Source organism: Chiloscyllium plagiosum, chromosome 25 (assembly GCF_004010195.1).
Source record: "Chiloscyllium plagiosum isolate BGI_BamShark_2017 chromosome 25, ASM401019v2, whole genome shotgun sequence".
Taxonomy (NCBI): Eukaryota; Metazoa; Chordata; class Chondrichthyes; order Orectolobiformes; family Hemiscylliidae; genus Chiloscyllium; species Chiloscyllium plagiosum.
This window is the reverse complement of record NC_057734.1, coordinates 25,174,382-25,194,297: the sequence shown is the minus strand read 5'-3', so window position 1 is coordinate 25,194,297 and position 19,916 is coordinate 25,174,382. Positions and strand designations below refer to the sequence as shown.

The 19,916-nt window shown below is 39.2% G+C and overlaps 2 protein-coding genes across 17 annotated transcripts in view; one reads left to right on the top strand and one right to left on the bottom strand.

Annotated features, from left to right (window-relative positions):
- The window catches only part of LOC122562672 (lysine-specific demethylase 2B), a 218,332-nt gene extending 214,299 nt beyond the window's left edge, over window positions 1-4,033 (top strand). For all 14 annotated transcript variants that reach the window (XM_043715718.1, XM_043715717.1, XM_043715725.1 and 11 more), the window contains one exon: window positions 2,427-4,033. In XM_043715718.1, coding sequence (XP_043571653.1) covers window positions 2,427-2,608 — 182 coding nt within the window. In that variant the 3' untranslated portion in view covers window positions 2,609-4,033. The remainder of the gene's footprint in view (window positions 1-2,426) is intronic.
- A 910-nt stretch (window positions 4,034-4,943) lies between these two features.
- Window positions 4,944-19,916, bottom strand: part of rnf34a (ring finger protein 34a) — a 31,177-nt gene continuing 16,204 nt past the window's right edge. For 2 of the 3 annotated variants that reach the window (XM_043715734.1, XM_043715732.1), the window contains exons 4-7: window positions 13,676-13,735; window positions 7,995-8,199; window positions 7,881-7,913; window positions 4,944-5,956 (exon numbers count right to left, since the gene is read on the bottom strand). In XM_043715734.1, coding sequence (XP_043571669.1) covers window positions 5,772-5,956; window positions 7,881-7,913; window positions 7,995-8,199; window positions 13,676-13,735 — 483 coding nt within the window. In that variant the 3' untranslated portion in view covers window positions 4,944-5,771. The remainder of the gene's footprint in view (window positions 5,957-7,880; window positions 7,914-7,994; window positions 8,200-13,675; window positions 13,736-19,916) is intronic. The other variant, XM_043715733.1, reaches the window with a different exon arrangement.

Below are 19,916 nucleotides of genomic sequence, written 5' to 3'. Positions count from 1 at the left end.
ATGCTACTTTCTCCCCACCCCCACCCTCCTCTAGCTTATCTCTCCACCCTTCAGGCTCTCTGCCTTTATTCCTGATGAAGGGCTTTTGCCCGAAACGTCGATTTTACTGCTCCTCGGATGCTGCCTGAACTGTTGTGCTCTTCCAGCACCACTGATCCAGAGTATAATTTTGGAACTTGTGGTAGCTTTGATGTACCACACTGCCAAAGAAAAATCTTCAGCTACTAGATCAACGACATTCCTATCATCATTTTATTTAGAAGTAAGACAGTGTTCATAACTCTTCTGATAATTAGACTGTGCTAGTATTAGGATCTGGATAATAAACAGGTGATAAATAGCAAAAACATTTGTAGCACACAAGTGCCAGGTCATGATCTACTCCATTAAATATACAAGTTAGTTATAACCTTCAGTGGCATAACCGCAACCGACCCTGTACCATCATCATCTTGGATGTAATAACTGATTAAAACCTTCACTGGACCAGCCACACAAACAACATAATAAGCCAACCAGAGGCAGGCAGAGATTGGGTCCTTTGAGCTGAAAGGCTCACTTCCAGAAGCTGCTTAATCATTGGCAACATTTATGTTGAGTGTCAGCCAACACCATAAAGGTCAACACCATTCAAAATGAAACAAAGTTTAAAATCACACAACTTTGTACACCCCAGTACAACACCGGCATCTCCAAATCAAAATTAAACAGGTCACTTAATTGGCTCTTGTGGTACTTTACACAATGTTTTGACTCCTGCACATTTTGAGTCCAATGCGTAATTTTTGTATTTAACCCAATTTCTAATCAACTTGTTTAGAGGTATAATTACATACCTTTAGAGCAGGTGGCACTTGAATCTGGGCCTCTTCGTCCAGAGTTAGGGACAGTATAACTGCACAATAAGAGTGCCTGAGTCCAATGTAATTTTATTAACTATTTTTCTAATCAATCTGTTCAGAGATGTATGGGCCTGCTTTAGTTTTTTTGGACACTAACACTTAACACTGCACCACAAGAGCCACCTTCTGGGTCTGCTTTGTTTATGTATTTGCCCAGCTATTTACTCAACTCCAATGTTTCTGATATCTTTCCAGCTGCAAACTTATGTGAGGTTTTAATTTTTTAAAAAATTTAACATAGATTTCTAAACAACTTCTTTAGAGATGTTATGACTCACCTCTAAAGCAAGTGGAACTTGCTCATCAGGCCTCCCAGTCAAGGGATAAGGATACTATCATAGCACCACAAGGGGACCCAGAGTCCGATGTGTATTTTTTAAATTTAATTTCACACCTCTGGGGCAGGTGAGACTTGAATCCAGGCCTCCGGATCCAGAGGTAGAGACACAAGTTTCCCTTGTTAACCTATTTTGTAAATCAGCATGTTCAGAGTTGTAATTACACACCTCTACAGGAGGTGAGACTCTAATCTGGGTCTCTCGGACCAGCGGTAGGGACACTACCACTCAACCACAGTAGGGGCCCAGTTGAGTCCAACGTGTACTGTAATAACTCAACTATTTAACCCATAAGTTCTTCCTTTGCAATCTCTAGTACTGATAAGGACATGACCAGTTCTGTCCTGACAATGCCATGACCAGCTCTGTCCTGACAATGCCATGACAAGCTCTGTTCTGACAACACCATGACCACTAAATCTCTCTCACCACCCTGTTTTGCAGTTCTTTAATTGTCATGGATTAGTATCCTGAAATTTTTTTACCCTTTATAGGCGTATCATTATGCATTGCTTCAGTCTGTAATGCAAAGCCCTCTGTGGACTTTTTAGGACATGGTGGAATAAACAATAATTGATTACTTTATTGCTCAGACCCAGAATATTTTTGTGAACAATCTTAATGACATTTGACAATCTGCTAAAGCATGGCAGATGGGCCAGTTCTGTCTTTAGCAGCACTATCCAGTGTATGGTCTAAGTATCAATTTAGAGTGGAATACTGGCTGAGTTCTCCCCTTTGTCTTTACCTGTGCAACCAAGGTGAGGGATTTCAACAGGAATAAATTGCTGTTAAAAGCATTAGAAATCAGATGTTAATTAGATTTCTTCTATTTAATGAATTAGTGCATTCTACCTACAATACTTTGCTGTTACCTTGATACATATTTAGAATAATCCATCAGTATTAAGTTTTCTCCAATATATTGTTCACATAACATTAAACTAATTACATTCATGTCATTTGATTTTACTTTCTATCTATATTTTAAAGTAATTTTCCAAAATTCCATATGATTACTCCTTGAACTATTTTTTGGTCTATTCTTATAACTCACCCCATCACTTTTTGGATTTAGTTCTACTCATGTGTCTCATAACATGTGAAAGTGAACACAACACTTTAAGTTGAGGAATACTAGTATATCATTGCCATACTTAACTTGCATAATGTTCTTCTTCTTCAGTTTGCAATAAAGTCACTGACCAGTGCCTAACCTATTTCAAACGTTGTGGTAATATCTGCCGAATAGACCTCCGTTACTGCAAACAGGTAACAAAAGAAGGTTGTGAACAATTCATAGCAGAAATGTCTGTTATTGTTCAGTTCAATTTGTCAGAGGAAAAACTCTTACAAAAACTCAGTTAACTAAGCAAGAGGAAGAACTGGAACCATACAACAGGATGTTTAATTTCTTCTGAGATTTAATTACACCCAGATTCTGCTCATGTTACTGGCATCAGACAAAAGGATAAGGATGAACTGTGGAGAGGACAAAAGCTGCTCATCCTAACAAAAACTTTTCCACATCTGAAAAATCAGTCCAAAATTCAAATTTATTTCCTAAGTTTTAATAATGTTATAAAAGGACACTGACGCACAAGTGTTTGTATTTGTATAAACCTAAATGGCAAGAAAAAAAATGAAAAAAACTAACTTTTTTGTGCACGTTTTACAACTAAAGCATGTGCAGTGTAAATTTTAATTTGTTCAGTTCTTTTAAAAAGAGTCTTAAAACAAGCATCTTTGACCACACATTTTGACCATGTTATAAATATTGTTGTTTTGTTAAACTCTACATATCATACATTATGCAGAAATATTTTTGTACAGAAATTACTTTATTGAGAGTAGTGGGGAAATTTCAATAATTCCAATGTAACATTATTACTTATATACAATTGAATTCCAATTTATTTCAATTTCCCTGTTTGTTACTTGTGATTTAATCTCTGTAAAGTTTCACATGTTCTATGTGGAATGATCTTTGTGATGTTTGTATGTGCCATCATCGCCTGCCTTTAAGGCAAGCAGCTTAGCAGCAGTAATGATACCGTAAAGTAACGAGATATTGGTTTTCCCATTTGCTGTTTGTCATTGCTGAATTTGTATAAAACCTGTCTTGAAAGCTGTGTACGGAACTATTGTTAGATTCACAGGGGAACAATACTCAAGGTGCTGTACAACACAACTTTTTTTAAATACTTCTCTAAATGAAAATGATCGTTTTCACAGAGAAAACAATGGTTTCCACCCCATTTTGTCTTTTGAGTTTGTTATGCATGTAAATAAGATGCAAATTAAGGATAGGGGAAGACAAGAATTAATTTTGTGTTCGTTACAATTTATGCCCAGTGCTACAATTCAAATTGCCTTAAATCTTAGCCCTTGATCAGGTTGTCCTTTGTATAGCTTCGGTTATTGAGATTAACTTTAAACTCACAAGAGATTTCTTAGACTTCCGTTCAGTAAAGAATACTGTACAAGTCGGAGAAAATGCATTACTGATAGAGTGGAATAGCAAAGACCAAAGGAGAATGATATCTGTATGCGGTGAGCACGTGGATAAATTAATACTTTAAGAAGTTCTCTTCCCTTCTCTCTGCTTCCCAAAAACTATCCAACAAAGAAAACAGAACATTGATGGGAAGGTTTCTGAAAAATAAATAGTGTATTACATTAGTAGAGCAGGAGATGCAGTCAGTTTCTCAAAGTATACACCAGTGATTTTCAAAAATAATAGAAATGAAATTGTAAAAGGAGGTGGGGTTGGCTGTCAAGAAAAGTAGAACCAGGACTCAAAAGTTGATCTTTTATCATTAAGGGTAATGCATTGGCAATTAAATACATTAATTGCTATGGTGCAAACTTTACTAAGTTTCATCAGCTGTTGTGCCAGTGAAAACCTAACATAAATGGCAACAGGTTTTACCATGTTTACCACCTTGTAATGTACTAAGCTTCCTTTGTTTGCTAAATGTTCAAGAGGCAGTTCTGCCTGAAAGTGAGAAACATTTGGTGTGCCTGCCTATCTGATTTTTGCAGAGAAGTTGCACATATGGAGAGGAAGCACAGACCCACCTTGGACTTTGTCCATAAGGAGTCAGCAGTCAGAACATAGAACTAAATACTCTGCTGTTTATGCCAAGAAAGTGCTTTTGTTGCAGTTTATAACCTGCAAGAGATATTAAAACCCACAAAAACTTAAGTATTTATCTTAAAGTGGGGGAAGTAAAATGAAAAGTTATTCATAAATCTATTTCTAGTTCTGCAGTAGAAGGGGTAATATGCTAGGGGAGTACAAGGCAGTGATAGTTCAGTGATGAGTGTAGTTTGTATTACCAGGCCCCTTGTTTGTTTTTTCCTGATATCAACAGCTAGGATATCTCTCCTGTCTATGTATGGTTTACTGTTTTCCCTAGGTGGAATACAAATAAGGTAATCATCTTCCAATTTGCATCATATAGTTTGTTATTATTACTTTGCCTCCTAGCCAGTGTTCCTCTGCTCTCTTTCTTATAGTTGCTCATCCCTTTCACTGAAGACTCACTTGTACGCTGGTAGCAAGTGCCCATAAGACTACTTACCAAACTGGACACTGAAGAAGTCACTTGTATTTTTAAAAGGCACAGTGTTCTTATGAAAATTCTGTTAAGTTGTTAATGAGTCCATAGGCCAGTGTAATCAATCCAGTTAGAAATAATAAATACCACAGATTTGACAATGTTTTTAATGTAAAATTGCATAATAGCTGTTTCAACTCCTTTTAAGTATTTAGGCTTCATTTAGACTCAGGCAACTCTGTACAACGTAGGAGGACAAAAGAAAGGAGGAACAGAATAAAGTGGAATGAAAAAATATTCATTATTTCTACAAAAAAACTCAAAGCACATGTCAGGATCAGAAACATTTTTGCAAAGTTATATTGATTTTACTAATTTGTCAAATTGACTGAATTGCTATTCCAATAAATTCTTTATTAGGCAATGAACTTTAAAAACATACAAAAAGTACAGAAATCAAAAATGAGAAACCAAGATAGTTAGTAGTAAATGTAAGATTGCTCGTGAGGTTTCCTTTCTGTTCTCATTGGACACTGCTAGATGCTCAATTCATATTGAGAGCAAGTCTGCAGGCTAGTTAATGACTACTCTATCCCACATGAATCCACTAAATGGCAAATGTTTTAGGAGACTTATAAAATTGATATGAAAAGTTTAAAATAGAATCTTTGCTTTTTCCCCCCCCCCCCCACAGCATATCCTTCATAGAGTCTCAGACTTAGTGCTGATAAATGTTATAATTCAGTAATTTTTTTTTGCACCTTAACATAGTTTAACTCTGATCTCCTTAAGGCTCCCAGTAATAAGTAATGATAACTTAGTAAATTAAAAGAAATTCCATTCCTCCAAACTATCCAAAATGGCTACAACAAATTACAGTCATTGATATGGGCATAAAATGTTTCTCCATCAAGTTTCATCTAACAACAGGAAAAGCCATATTCTCTTCATTCAAACACCTCCCAAATTTAAGACTTAAAGACATGTACTGCCCGTACAACATATTGTCGACAAATAGGGCATTCATTCATGCGCTTTCCACATTTCGTGCAAGTGACCATGTGACCACATTCGAGGAGAACACAATCGATCACTGCATCCATACAGATCCTGCAGAGATTCTCGTCACTGCTGAACTGCAGCTGTTCTTCAACTGGAAAAATGTAGAATCACGGTTGGGGAGGGGGGGGAGAGAGGAGAAGAAAAACTGGTTAACTAATGAAAAAAAACCTATCAAGCATAGTTTTGGTAGTAAACTAAACTTCAATATTAATATTGAGGCACCTATAGAATGCAAAATTGCATAATAGCTGTGCTTGCCATGACCAGATTATTGCTACTCCCTAATCCATACCATGCATTGTTATGAAGAACCAGCTAAAAGAATGGAATGGTAGAACTTTAAAAATGAAACATGCTATTGTACTGTTATTGAATTAAGCAGAACAAGTATCAACTTAATTTGTGATGATCAGTGTCAAGTTATCAGCCAGTGTAGAACATTTTGTTAGCATTGAAGGAGCCACCCTCAAAAGATCAACTTGTTTGCTTTTTGCATTGACTGACAGCTTACAAATATTCTTGCTTTTCTCAATTCAAATTGTACTTTTTGAAGATTAATATTTTGCCAAACACTAACTGAAATACCTCAAAAGTGTTTCCTCTTCATATCGTAAAGGTTTAGATTCAATAGTTCAGAGAAAACAAGAAGGGTTCATGTAACTATTCAATAGTATTACTTTGAAAACTCTAACATTACTAATCCTGAGTGCTTGACATGACATGTGTTATCCAAACACAACCAATTGCAGTCTTATTACTTTGAGAATTTTCATTTTGAATGAGGCAGAATGTATGGGTCACTTCCTGCTGAGCTGCAGTCTCATTGTTTTTAGAGGCAAGTTTGCTATTAGAGTTGTGCCCAACTAGGGGATTACAGGAGCATAGAGTAATAATTTTACTTATAAAATGTATCCTCTATATACACACACCATCTTAAATGGGTCATCAGTGTTAAGTTATAACAGGTGACCACCCAAGAACTGAAAACTTATTCTAATTAATATTAAAGTTAGAAACTTTCAATTCTACTAAAATGATTACTAATGGGCAAGTTAATTGAATTTACAGAGTAAAACTTTCCGTTTCTTATTGCTTGATCAGGACTTCCCAACATGGGAATTGGTCCCTAAGTAAGTATGCCAACAACTAAGTCATTGCAATTTCACCACACCCACCAAGCTCATCTGCCCCTGCTCACCCACTATTCCTTATTTTCGGTCCTCAGGCATTATAATAGCTTAACCCTTGAAACATTTGAAAAGTATGGAGAAAAACGTTTGGCAAGTATTGTTTTTTGTATAAAACATGCCATATATTTTGAAAGATGTTTTTGATAACTTTGAATGAGATCTCAATTGTACATGATGATTAGAAGGAAAGTATTTGAAAGTCCTGCCCAATCTTATTAAAAGAAACCTTCTGCAGAACATTGGTAGTATGAAAAAAGTTGCTCATAGAGACTTTAAGTATAATATGCAGAATATTCTGTTATGCAAGTGTAGAAGAAAATAAGGCAATGGTTTCCAACAGGCCTAAATGTGAATACTTAAGCTTATGGCTCCATGGAAAGATTTATCTCCTAGGTAAAAACAATGACTGCAGATGCTGGAAACCAGAGTCTAGACTAGAGTGATGCTGGAAAAACACAGCAGGTCAGGCAGCATCCGAGGAGCAATAAAATCGACGTTTCAGGCGAAAGCCCTTCATCAGGAATACAGGCAGAGAGCCTGAAGGGTGGTCAAGTTTCCCTACATCTCAGGGCACCAGAGTAGGTCCAACAATATCACATGTAGATGTTCTTTTTTATTATAGCAGCCCAGCAGAGAGAAACTTAACGGCAGTATCTCAAAACAGTAAGAACATGGACTTTTTACTAAAAAACATGTTGATTCGGCAAACTGTTAAATGGAAATAATTTCATCAGAATCTCTTCTGCAGACTCAACCCTACACCTCTTAACTGCAAAATACTTTATTTTCAACTTAGAAAAAGCCCAAGAAAAGTTGACAACTTACCAGCAGCTACAGCTGGGTTATTTCCATTTTCCACTGCAACAGAAACATTTTAAAAGTCACTACTTGTTGAATTAAATGAATAAATTTCTAATAAAACATTTGAGATAAACTTACAGAACTTGCGATTTTCTTCTGTTTCTTTGAATAATCTCTTCACTCTTTCCACTAATTCCCACTTTTCACAACACCCTGAAAAGCTGACAAAGTTGCGTGCCAGTATTTCCTTCAGCTGACGAACGGTCAATGCTTCAATATCTTCAGTACTGGATAGGTCTGACAACGAGGCTCTTGTTTTTTTGGGTGGAATGATTTCATTTGCCTGCAAAAAAGTTGCACAATAATGCTAATATATTGGTTTTATGATTAATACAATGTAAAAATGACATCTGTTTTCAATATTATTGTCCTTTAATTGGGATTTAGATCACAATTGTCCAATCTCATTAACACAGTAATTTTCATTTGGCACTGGACTTAAACTGCAGTTTCAAAGTGGTGTGTTATCACACAGCTCTCTACCCCCTGGTTATTCCCACAACTTTCTTAAAAGTGTGATTGAAGTAAAGTTCCCTACCAGGGATAAACAAATGGAAATATTGTTTCTAATACAAGTGAGAGTGGGTCATTTTTATTCTGCATTAGCATTATCTGTATGCAACACAGCTTGACAGCAGAAACATTGAGTGAGGTAGGCGTGACTGTGGGGGAATTCATTCAAATGATAACAATGCCTGCAAAAACAGAAAATGGATTTACAATATTTCAATTGCATTGCCAAGGTCTTTTCTTAAAAGTAAAAGCACCAGTTTGTGATTTCATCTTCTGCAGGAAGATTTTTGGCTGGGAGCAAACTGATTACTAGACAGTTCACCATAAAGTGCAGGAAAGGCACCAATGGCCCACTATATCAGTTTTTGTTCAGCTTGCTTGTCCATAAGCAGGAAACACTCCCTCCATGAAGCACCCGGTTCTCAACTGGTACAGCTGACGTCAGACACACAGTATACACCTTTGCTGCCTAAGAGGAGACCATGAGAAATTGAGATTTAATTTTGTGAACCTTCTGAAGTGAGAAAGGTGGATCCAAGACTAGAATGGGCAATACAAAAGCATGAAAATCAAGTGAACTGCCAGATAAGGTTTAAGGATATATCAATAGAGACGCAGTACCAGACATTTGAAGAAATATTTCAGAATATACAATACATCCATGCATTCCAACAAGAACAATTCAAGGGGATGACCCATCATCTGTGGTTAATCACAGAAAAGTTCAAGATGGTATCAAACTTCAAAACACAATCTGACTAATGAGTGAAAAAATCAAATTTAGCTAGAAAAAATTAGATGGAAACATTTTCTGCAGATGATTAAGGAAAAGAGCTAATCAAGTGAACAGACATTCTCAAAGTTTAATCTAAGAAATAAAATGGAAAATAGGAGTTATCAGACCAGCTACGGTCATGACCCGTGTCATTATCTACACATTAGTAGAGCCAGGAAAGAGTTTCTGCCATGAGACCATATTCACAAGAATGGTCCCAGGAATGAACATCTTAACCGTTTGAGAACTCTGGATCTATACTTGATGGAGTTTAGAAGGAAGGGGGGGGGGATCTAATTGAAACTTAGAATACTGAATGGCCTGGATAGAGTGCATGTTCAGCAGATGCTTCCATTGGTAGGAGAAATTAGGACCCGAGTGGCTCACTTTAGAGTAAAGGGAAGACCTTTCAGAATGGAGATGAGGAGAAACTTCTTCAGCCAGAGTGTTGAATATATGGCATTCACTGCCATAGAGGGCTCTGGAGGCCAGATCATTGAGTATATTTAAGACAGAAATAGATAGGTTGTTGTTTGTAAAGGGGATCAAAAGTTAGAGGGAGGAAGTGAGAAAATGGGATTAAGAAACTTATCAGCCCTGATTGGCGGAGCTGACTCAGTGGGCTGAATGGCCTAATTTCTGCTCCTACGGTCTTATAGGACATCAGGTGTTGAATTAAAAAACAGAACCTCAAAAGTACTAATCTCCAGATTACTGCCAGAGTCTCGTGCAAATTGACAAAGGACAAATAAGATTACAGATGTGTGGGTAAGTGGGTTCTGGTTCATGGAGCAGTGGCATAACAGACCACATCTCAAATACTGTGATGAGTATTTGTGTCCTTATTCAAGATGTAAATACAATGAAGGTCATTCAGACAAGGTTTACTAGATTGATACTTGGAGTGGGTTGGCTATTGAGAAAAAAAAACTGGAAATGCTGGGCTTTCCGAAATTCAGAAGAACAATGCGTGATTTGATTGGAATTTCTAAGATAGTCTTAAAGTGGGCATGGAAGAATGCTTATTCTTGCAGTCAAATCCAGACTAGGGGACACTTTTTAAAATTAGGGGTCATCATTCTTGGACAGAAATGGTCCAAGAGATGGACAGAGGGTTGCATGACTTTTGAACTCTGGCGACAGCAGTGGATGTGGGGTCATTGGATATTTTTAAGACAGAGGTAGGTAAGGGAATCAAAATTTATTGGGGATAGATGAGAATGTGGAATTCTGAATACAAACATATCAGCCAGGATCTTATTGAAGCAGGCTTGAACCTCAAAATGGCCTACTTCCACTCCTAAGTTGGAAGGTGTGTGATGGCTGGATAAAGTGTTAGGTTATATGCTTCACAAACAGGTCAAGTAGGTGAATGAACATACAGTAAAACTGAGAAAAAAATGAGATTGTAATTTAAAATGCTTAGTTCAAGTATTTCAGTTCAGATCTTCACAGGTTCTCAAACCAATAGTGACTTGGAACAGACTGAAGAATCATATCATCCAGGAATGATGTTCTATCTTTGATGGCTCTGGCTTGGATGAAGAAATGGGCACGTTTGCAAATAGGGTTGAATCCAGTATTTATTTATAGTCATTTTGGCAGACAACTTTGCAGCTAGAGGCTTCATTTGAGCTACTTATAATCTAAGTTTTCAGCCACCAGATAAACTGCAACAGTTCAACTCAAAGCAAAGTAAGTGAACTTCTATTGCAATGCATGGCACAAGTTAACAAGAGAGAAACCTTTTTATTTATTTGATATATGATGGAATGAGAGCAGAATTGTTCAAGTAAATAAAATGTTTTCTACTGAAATTAATTTTTTAATACTTGTCCTACATTAAATCAGCTGCTATACTAACTGCTGTATACATACTGCCACAAGTAAAGGTTGAAGAAGCTCTGGATGTGCTGTACTCCACCACTAACACCTTGGAGACCGAACACACCGAGACCCTGTTTAATGTAACTGGCGACTTCAATCAAGCCAATCTAAGGAAGGTGTAGCCCAAGTTCCAGCAGAACATTACCTGCCCCACCAGGGGTCCGAACATTTTAGACCACTGCTACACCACTGTGAATAGTGCCTGGCGCTCCATCCCCCACCCTCATTTCGGGAATTCCAACCACAATGCCGCGTTTCTTCTCCCAGCTTACAGGCAAAAACTCAAGCAGGAGACCCCCTTGCTGATACATGTCCAGTGCTGGTCGGAGGATCAACTCTGGTGCTGACTGGAATCGACTGACTGGGCCATGTTCAAACAGTCTGCAGGTACCTTGCTCAAGTATGCCACCACCGTCACAGACTTTATCAGCAAGTGTGTAGAAGACTGCATAGAGAGGAAGTCAATCTGGGTGTTCCCCAACAGGAAACCCTGGATGAAACAGGCCATACAGAACCTGCTAAAAACCAAGCATGAAGCCTTCAGATCAGGAGACCCACTCAAATATAAGGAATCTAAGTATGACCTTCGCAGAGCCATTAAGACAGCCAAGGACCAATACTGATCCAAACTAGAGACCCAGATGGACACCCAGCGACTATGGCAAGGACTGAATGATATCACAGGTTCTAAAAAGAGACAGTGCAAGATAGCAGACTATGACATATCCCTTCCAAATCAACACCTGCTATGTTCACTTTGAGCAGAATTTCGGTGGAGAGGTAACACCTATTCTGACAAGTCCTGCTGAATCTATCCCAACAGTCACTATCAGAGGGCAGATTAGTTTTCCTTCATGTGAATCCAAGGAAAACAATGGGACCAGACAGAAGCTGTGCACTCAGAGCACGTGCAGATCAACTGGCAGAGGTCTTCTGAGACATCTTCAACCTCTCCCTGTGCCGGTTTCAAAAGGGCCAACATCATCCCTGTGCCTAAGAGGCTCATGCAGCATGACCACCACCCAGTGGCCCTAACTTTGGTGGTCATGAAGTGCTTTGAAAGGCTGGTCATGGCATTAATCAACTCCAGCCTCCCCACTACTCTTGACTCCTCCAATTTGCCTATCGGACCAACAGATCCACGTCAGATGTCACATCACTTGCCCTTCACTCCACCATAGAACATATTGACATCAAGAACAGCTACATAAGAATCCTACTCAGCCTTCAACACTATTATTCCCTCGAGACTAATTACTTAACAGTGATCTCAGACTAAGCCCCACTCTCTGCAACTGGATCCTCAGTTTCCTGACCCACAGACCACGATTAGTGAAGACTGGGACCAATATTTCATCCTCACTAACACTCAAACCCCCCAGGGATGCGAACTCAGCCCCTACTGTACTCACTGTATACCCATGACTGCATTGCCAAATACCAGACTAATGCCATTTACAAGTTTGCTAATGACACCACCATAGTTGATCGAATCTCAGATGGCAATGAAAGAGTACAGATGGGAGGTGGAAGACCTGGGGAAAATGGTGCACTGAGAACAACCTAGCTCTCAATGCTGGCAAAACCAACAAATTCTTTATTGACTAATGCCCACCCACACATTAACAGCAGAGAGGTGGAACAAGTGGGAGTGGTCATCCACACATGCTTTCTTGGACTCTTCATGTGGATGCACTGGTTACAAAGGCCCAACAACTTTTCTTCCTCAGGCAGCTGAAGAAATTTGGCATGACGGCGAATACCTTTGCCAATGTTTATAGTTGCGCAAGAGAGCATTCTACCTGAATGGATCACTATCTGGTATAGCAACTGTACCATTCAAGATCAGAGACAGTTACAGAGAGTGGTGAACTCGGCCTGGACAATCACAAAGGCCAATCTCCCGTCTATAGAATCCATCTATCAGACCCGCTGTCAAGGAAAGGCCACCAGCATTCTCAAAGATCCATCCCACCGTGGCAATGTTTTTCTACAACCTCTACCATCAGGGAAAAGGTACAGAAGCCTGAACACATGTACCAGCCGGTTTCATAGCAGTTTTTACCCTACTGAATGGACTCACAAACTCTTAACATTCGCCTGAACCTGTGTTTTTGTTTTTTCCGCTGTTTACCTATTATTATTTACTTATCTATGCTACGTAACTATGATCTGTCTGTATTGCTCGCAAGACAAAGCTTTTCACTGTGCCTTGGCACATGTGACAATAAATTCAATTCAATTCAATTACTATTATGATGGCATATAGTCTAAGCCTCATTCATATATAAAGGTAAAGTCACATCAGAGAGACATGATTGGTGATGATTTAACAGGAGGGTCACCATGCTCCCAGCAAGGGGAGAGGTTAGGAAGAAGAGAGTCTTTCATTGTATCCTCAGCCAGTGCAAGAATTGAACCCATGCCATTGGCATCACTCTGCATGGCAAACCAGTGGGCCAGCCAACCAAGGTGCTTAGCTGGGCAACTAAAGTCATTGCATTTCTTTTGATCCAGCCTGAGGTGACTTACAAAAGTGCCCATGGATGCTGATCCCCAATGATTGCAAAAATCTTACACTTACATATTCCTGATGTTGTGATACAGATCCACTATTCATTGGAGATGCTGCCTCTTCCCTTCCCTGTTTAAAAATGTGGATAAGAAATTAAATTGCCATATGTTTAAGTAATTCCTAACAATTTAATTCCTAGAACAATTTAACCAGTATTTCTGCAGTTTTCTCATGAATTAAACAAAAATTATTATACAATCGATAAGTCACCATATGTAAATTTGGCAAGTAATGAGAGACCAGTTGGAGGAGACAGTCTGATAACAGTTTCAACTGCTGTGAAGAACCAGATGGTTTTAAAAGTTTGATTTTTAAACTCCAAAGGATTAGCCATGTGATGACTGCACAAATGTTACCAGCTGATAGCTTGAAAATAGTGAGCGAAAGTTTATTATACGTGATCAGAGAGGAATGCAGTTATGGCATATGAAAATGTATAGTCAGTTCACATTACGAATTATGATTCTAATACAATGTAAATACAGTAAATTCTCTATCTGCAAGTAAGTAGTAATAACAATCAACATCTAGTGGCATAGACCATTTTTAAACGTACTCCACACACAAATTTAATCAGTCACAGGGGTTTTCAAGAACGGAACCCTTGTGGATGCAGAAGAATTACCATACAATAGAATATACATATACTGATCTAGCAGTAGCACAAGAGGCAGGCATATGAGTTATTCACAAATGTCTATTATCACCATTCAGCAAATATTAATTCTTTTGTTTATATTACTTCTTTTGGGGATTAGCGTGTGTATCCTTAGGCAGTACCTTCTAAATGTATCAGTATTTCCATTGAGGAGGATTTATTCAGGGCAACAGATACATAGGAGCACCATGACTAGCAAATTCACCTCCAAGTCTCTTACCATTCTGATTTGGAAACAGATTACCATTCCTTCAGTTTTGCTGGATCAAAACCCTGGAACTCCCTTTCTAGCAGCATTGTGGGCCTACCTACACCAAATGGAACTGCAACTGTTCAAGAGCTAGAGATGGACATTAATGCTGGCCCAGCCAGCAATGCTCGCATCCCATGAATGAAAAATAAAGTACAATTTCACTAGAATCCTTCATCAAGTAAAGTTACCATAGTCCAAGATGGCCACAGGACTGGTTTTCCATTAGAGACACACTGATGCTGCTTTAACCCAAGATTCGCATTGCTTCAGGTAAGGTTGACCTTACTCGTTATGGTGTTTGTAGTTCAGTAGAACCATAAACAGAAGAGATAGATGGAGAGTAAACTAGAACAGGGAATAATTCATTGTGCATCCTCTCAACTTCACAGTCAGTTTTAGAGTGCCTCCCTTAGCTTCCACTCTGAAAAGGGATAGCATACATCTAACTACAATACATAACAATAGTAAACTCAGCCGATACAGGAAATGATCCCATGCTATTAGCATCACTCTGATTTGCAAACCAGCCAACTGAGCTAACCCCCCCAATCAAGTAACAAAGAATCTACACCTGCAAATACTCTGCAAGGAATTAGAAGAATCATAGGAAATGCTGGAAACTCCTTCGTAAATCTGGCAGTCCGTGGAGAGAGAAACAGTTAACTTTCCAGAAATTTTCTATTTGGAGCAAGCTTGAGGCACAAGTGAGTATTTGTTTGCCTCCATGGATTTGCACTTAACAATAAATATACGGGTGGAACCTTCAGTATGGTAGGGTATCCTTAACAGAAAAAATTAAAATCTCTCCATCTAAAAATATAATTTGGCTCATCGACATGAAAGTTACACTCAGACAAAGCATTTCAGTAAATAATGAGTTTGAAATTGTAATCTCAAAAGAAAATTCCCCACATAAAGGGAAGCATGAGTTTGATTTACAGTGACAAAGTTAAGGTCGTGTTTGGGCTTCAAAATTGACTCTCTTCATAGAAACTGCCAGACTTGCTGAGTTTCTCCCGTATCTTTTGTATTTGTTACTAATTCAAGAATCCACTATGTATTATGCTTTAATTCCAGAATTAACTTTTTAAAAATCAATGAAATTAAAATAGCCAGACCAGTTTTAACATCATGATGTAATAACTAAAGTTATTTGTAGGATTTGCCACTTCCTTCAATACTGAATTAATTGTTTCAACCAGCTGTCATTGTATTTGTTGTGATACTTTAAAAGGACATTGCTAGAAAGATCCTCATTGGAAAAGAAAATTCAAAATTAATTTCATATTAGTACTCAATTTTAACATTCATACAAAGTGACATTTCATTTGCATTAAGTCTCAAAAAGTTACCTTCTCAACTAAAGTTATTTGAGCATCACAAAAAAAACTAGACGTTTGCTGACCGAAATGGCTTGTGACTTAGTTACTGAGCACTTTGCACAGATCTTCTATGTCTAATAATGTAGAAACCCATTATATCACAGATGCATAGGTCTACAAATTCTACAGAATTTTTATGCACTACTTTCTCTAAGGAACACTTCTACAAATAAATCAAAATACTCAGCTGCATTTATCTGAATGCATATAAAGTTTCGAGTCTCAAATACACAAAAAACTTTTTGTTGGGGTAAGTCGTCAGTAGAGTACATTTTCTATTGTAAACCAAGCAGGGTGCAATATGAATTCAACTAACTTACAGTAGGGATTTTTGTGTAAACAAATTGTCCAGTTCATTGAATTTTTCTGTTATTACGGAGTTAGAAGGGGTGAACGGATTCTGTTCTTTGTTCTGCTAGTCTGACAAAGTGAATTTAAAAAGGGAAGTTATATTGCTAATTATACATGTATCAGATTATATGTTACTCAGTATTAGAAACAAGTAAGCCAGGTTCCTTAAGTAAAGACTAAAAAGTTAGTTTACTGCAACCAAAAAAACTTCACATTTTTGCTCCAGTTATCAGTGAATTGTCCAAATGTTGGTGCACGGCTGAAGTTGCTTTCCAGTCTAAATGCTGGGCAGTTACTGTTGGTTTGGAATTCTCCCTTAAGAACTCCACTTGCAGTGATAAGGCCTTCCAGTGACTTTTCAACCCTCACTTCGTTGAGAGGAATTTCAGGAGAAAGGGAGGGGGGGAGACAGCTGTTGATTTTTTGGGCAAGTTGTCTGATTGTTGTGTTAAAATCCATCAGCAAATGACACTATACTCAAATAGTGTCATTTGCCTGTCTCAGAAAGTATTGCAGACCGAGCCACTCCAGTCAAAGACTTTGTGTTCTTCGTAAATGCAGTATTTTCCCCATTGCGGTCAGCCAGTCATTCCAAAAACTCCAAGATGTAGATATATATCTAATGATATTTTAATTAATATTCAGATAAAAATTTCATAACACTACGATTACGAGTAAGATTAGTGAACATAACTTGCATTAGCCTTAGTCTAGTAAACAGACAGGCAATTTCCCAGACACTACCATCACTGGGTATATCAAACTGCCAGGGCAGACCCATCCTAAAGTAATAGTACAGTGATACACAGTCAGCAGAAGAACAAAAAGTGCAGGAAGACATGTCACAAACAGCACAAGACATCCCTAAAAATGTTGTCAAACTGGCAGGGCTGTGCCACAGGATTACGTGCATGCCAAATAGCATGCAACAGACAGAACTAAGTAATACAACAATCAAAAGACTAGATTATAAGCTCTACAGTCTGGCCACATCCAGTGATGAATTGTAGTAGGCAATGGGTGGAATCGTATAGGATTCAGTATTATGACAAGTGTGGCAGAACAGGGCTACAAGTATAGCTGTGCCCAACTCAGTATCAAGACGATCATACATCATCTTTATTGCTATTCACAAACATCACAGTGAGATTCTTGCTCGGCATTACTGAGACACCAATTGTTGGTCATTATTAATCATTAATCACCTGGGTGCGTGGCACAATGGCTCAGTAGTAAGCATCGCTGCCTCACAGTGACAGGATCCCGGGTTCGATTCCACCCTCAGGCGACAGTCTGCTTGGAATTTGCACATTGTGCCCATGTCTGCATGGGTTTCCTCCCACAGTCCAAACATATGCAGGTTAGGTAGATTGGCCATGCTAAATTGTCCACAAATGTGCAGACTAGGTGGATTAGCCATAGGAAATGCAGGGTTACAGCGATAGGGTCTGGGTCAGGATGGACCTGATGGGCCAAATGGCCTGCTTCCATACTGTAGAGATTCTATGATACCTTGTTAACATCACAACTAGCCTTATTAATATTCATTTTACAAAACTTAGCAACTAAGCTCAACATCAGGAATACTCAACAAGGAAACCAGAGAGCATTTTTGGCAAATGATCTCTTGCTTCAAATGATGTCCATGTTGGACACATTGCTGGCAAAATCTCAGAACACAATTCTCTGGCAACAGCCACAGGCACTCCTTTTCCATTGATGGTTGCATCTTACCAATCCAAGTCCATTCTGGCACTTTTACTCTGCACTTTCAATGTGCTCTGAAAGCATAGATTTGCAGTGCAGGGTATACCAACAATTTGCACTGAAAGGCTGCAGTAGTGACACTTTGTGCACAGGGGCACCCAACTTTCAGACTGGACTAGGGTACATCTCAATGTTGTTTGCTTGTTTTCTACGTGCTTAACTTGGTGCCCACCTGTTTGCCCACAGCATCCCTGCTTTGCCAATTAGCATACAACCAAACAGCTTGCATCCTCAGATTTTCAACATGCTCAGTACTTTGCTTCTTTTTAAAAAGAAAGTCATTTTAGAACTATCAATTTATTTGGAAGGAACATGATTAGTGTTGAGACTGCAGCAGTGTCAAGCCTCAGCTGTGTGAAATGAACTCCAAGTGATCTATTATTGGTATGTCCTTTCTAAGTTCAACTTGTAGAGGTAAAATTAGATTAGATCATTTAAGTCAGTAAAATGGCCTAATTAAAGGAAGTAGCTGCCTGATTATGGCTGTAGGATTCAAGCACCCGAATTTCTTGGTCGAAATGTCTTGCTGATAAAAATGGTTAAACAGATTCTCTGAGCAGATCTTTAAAAGCAAAAGAAGACACTATCCACGCAGTTCACAAGGAGCACAGTTTGTGTAGGGACTGCTGTGTGGGACCTTAACTAAGGGAATTACCAACCAACTACTATTAGAAATTTGGTATCATGTATTTAGGAAGTACAGACAAAAAGGTAAAAGGTGGTGGTGATGCATTGCTGGTCAAAGAGGAAACGAATGCAATAATGATGGTTATTAGTTCTGATGTGGAATTTGCATGGATGGAGCTGAGAAACACCAAGGGACAAAACAACATTATTGAGGGGTGTATACAGACTTCAAACTTTGGGGTGATATTGGGAATGACATAAAACAAGAAATTAAGAGACGCATGCAATAAAAGGAACACAAGTAATATGAGTGACTCTAATCTGCATATAAATTGGGCAAATCAAATTAGTAACAATACTGTAGCGGAGTAGAGTCATAGAGATGTACAGCATGGAAACAGACCCTTCGGTCCAACCCGTCTATGCCGACCAGATATCCCAACCCAATCTAGTCCCACCTGCCAGCGCCCGGCCTATATCCCACCAAACCCTTCCTATTCATATACCCCTCCAAATGCCTCTTAAATGCTGCAACTGTACCAGCCTACACCACATCCTCTGGCAGCTCATTCCATACACGTACCACCCTGTGCGTGAAAACGTTGCCCCTTAGATCTCTTTTATATCATTCCCCTCTCACCCTAAACCTATGCCCTCTAGTTCTGGACTCTCCGACCCTAGGGAAGAGACTTTGTCTATTTATCCTATCCATGACCCTCATAATTTTGTACACCTCTATAAAGGTCACCTCACCTGCTGCTGGAGGACGAGCGGTTCCGGGACTCGTTTCGTCGCTTCTGGGCCGGCTGGAGAAGGAAGCGGGGAAGCTTCCCCTCCCTGAGGCTATGGTGGGACGTGGGCAAGGCTCACGTCCGCGTCTTCTGTCAGGAGTACGCGAGGGGGCCGACGAAGAGGCGGAAATCCAGGATCGGGGAGTTGGAGAGGGAGTTGCTCGACCTGGAGTCACGCCTCGGTCAGCCCGACGCGGACCCGGCCCTGCGCGGGGTGTACGAAGAGAAGAAGGCCGCGCACCGGGACCTGCAGCTCGTCGGGGCTCGGGGCGCGTACGTGAGGCCGCGGATCCAGCTCCTCCAGGACCTGGACCGCGGCTCCCCCTTCTTCTACTCGCTGGAAAAAAGGCGTGGCACCCGTCAGCAGCTCCTTGTGCTGCTGGCCGACGACGGGTCCCTCGTCTCGGATCCGGAGGGCATC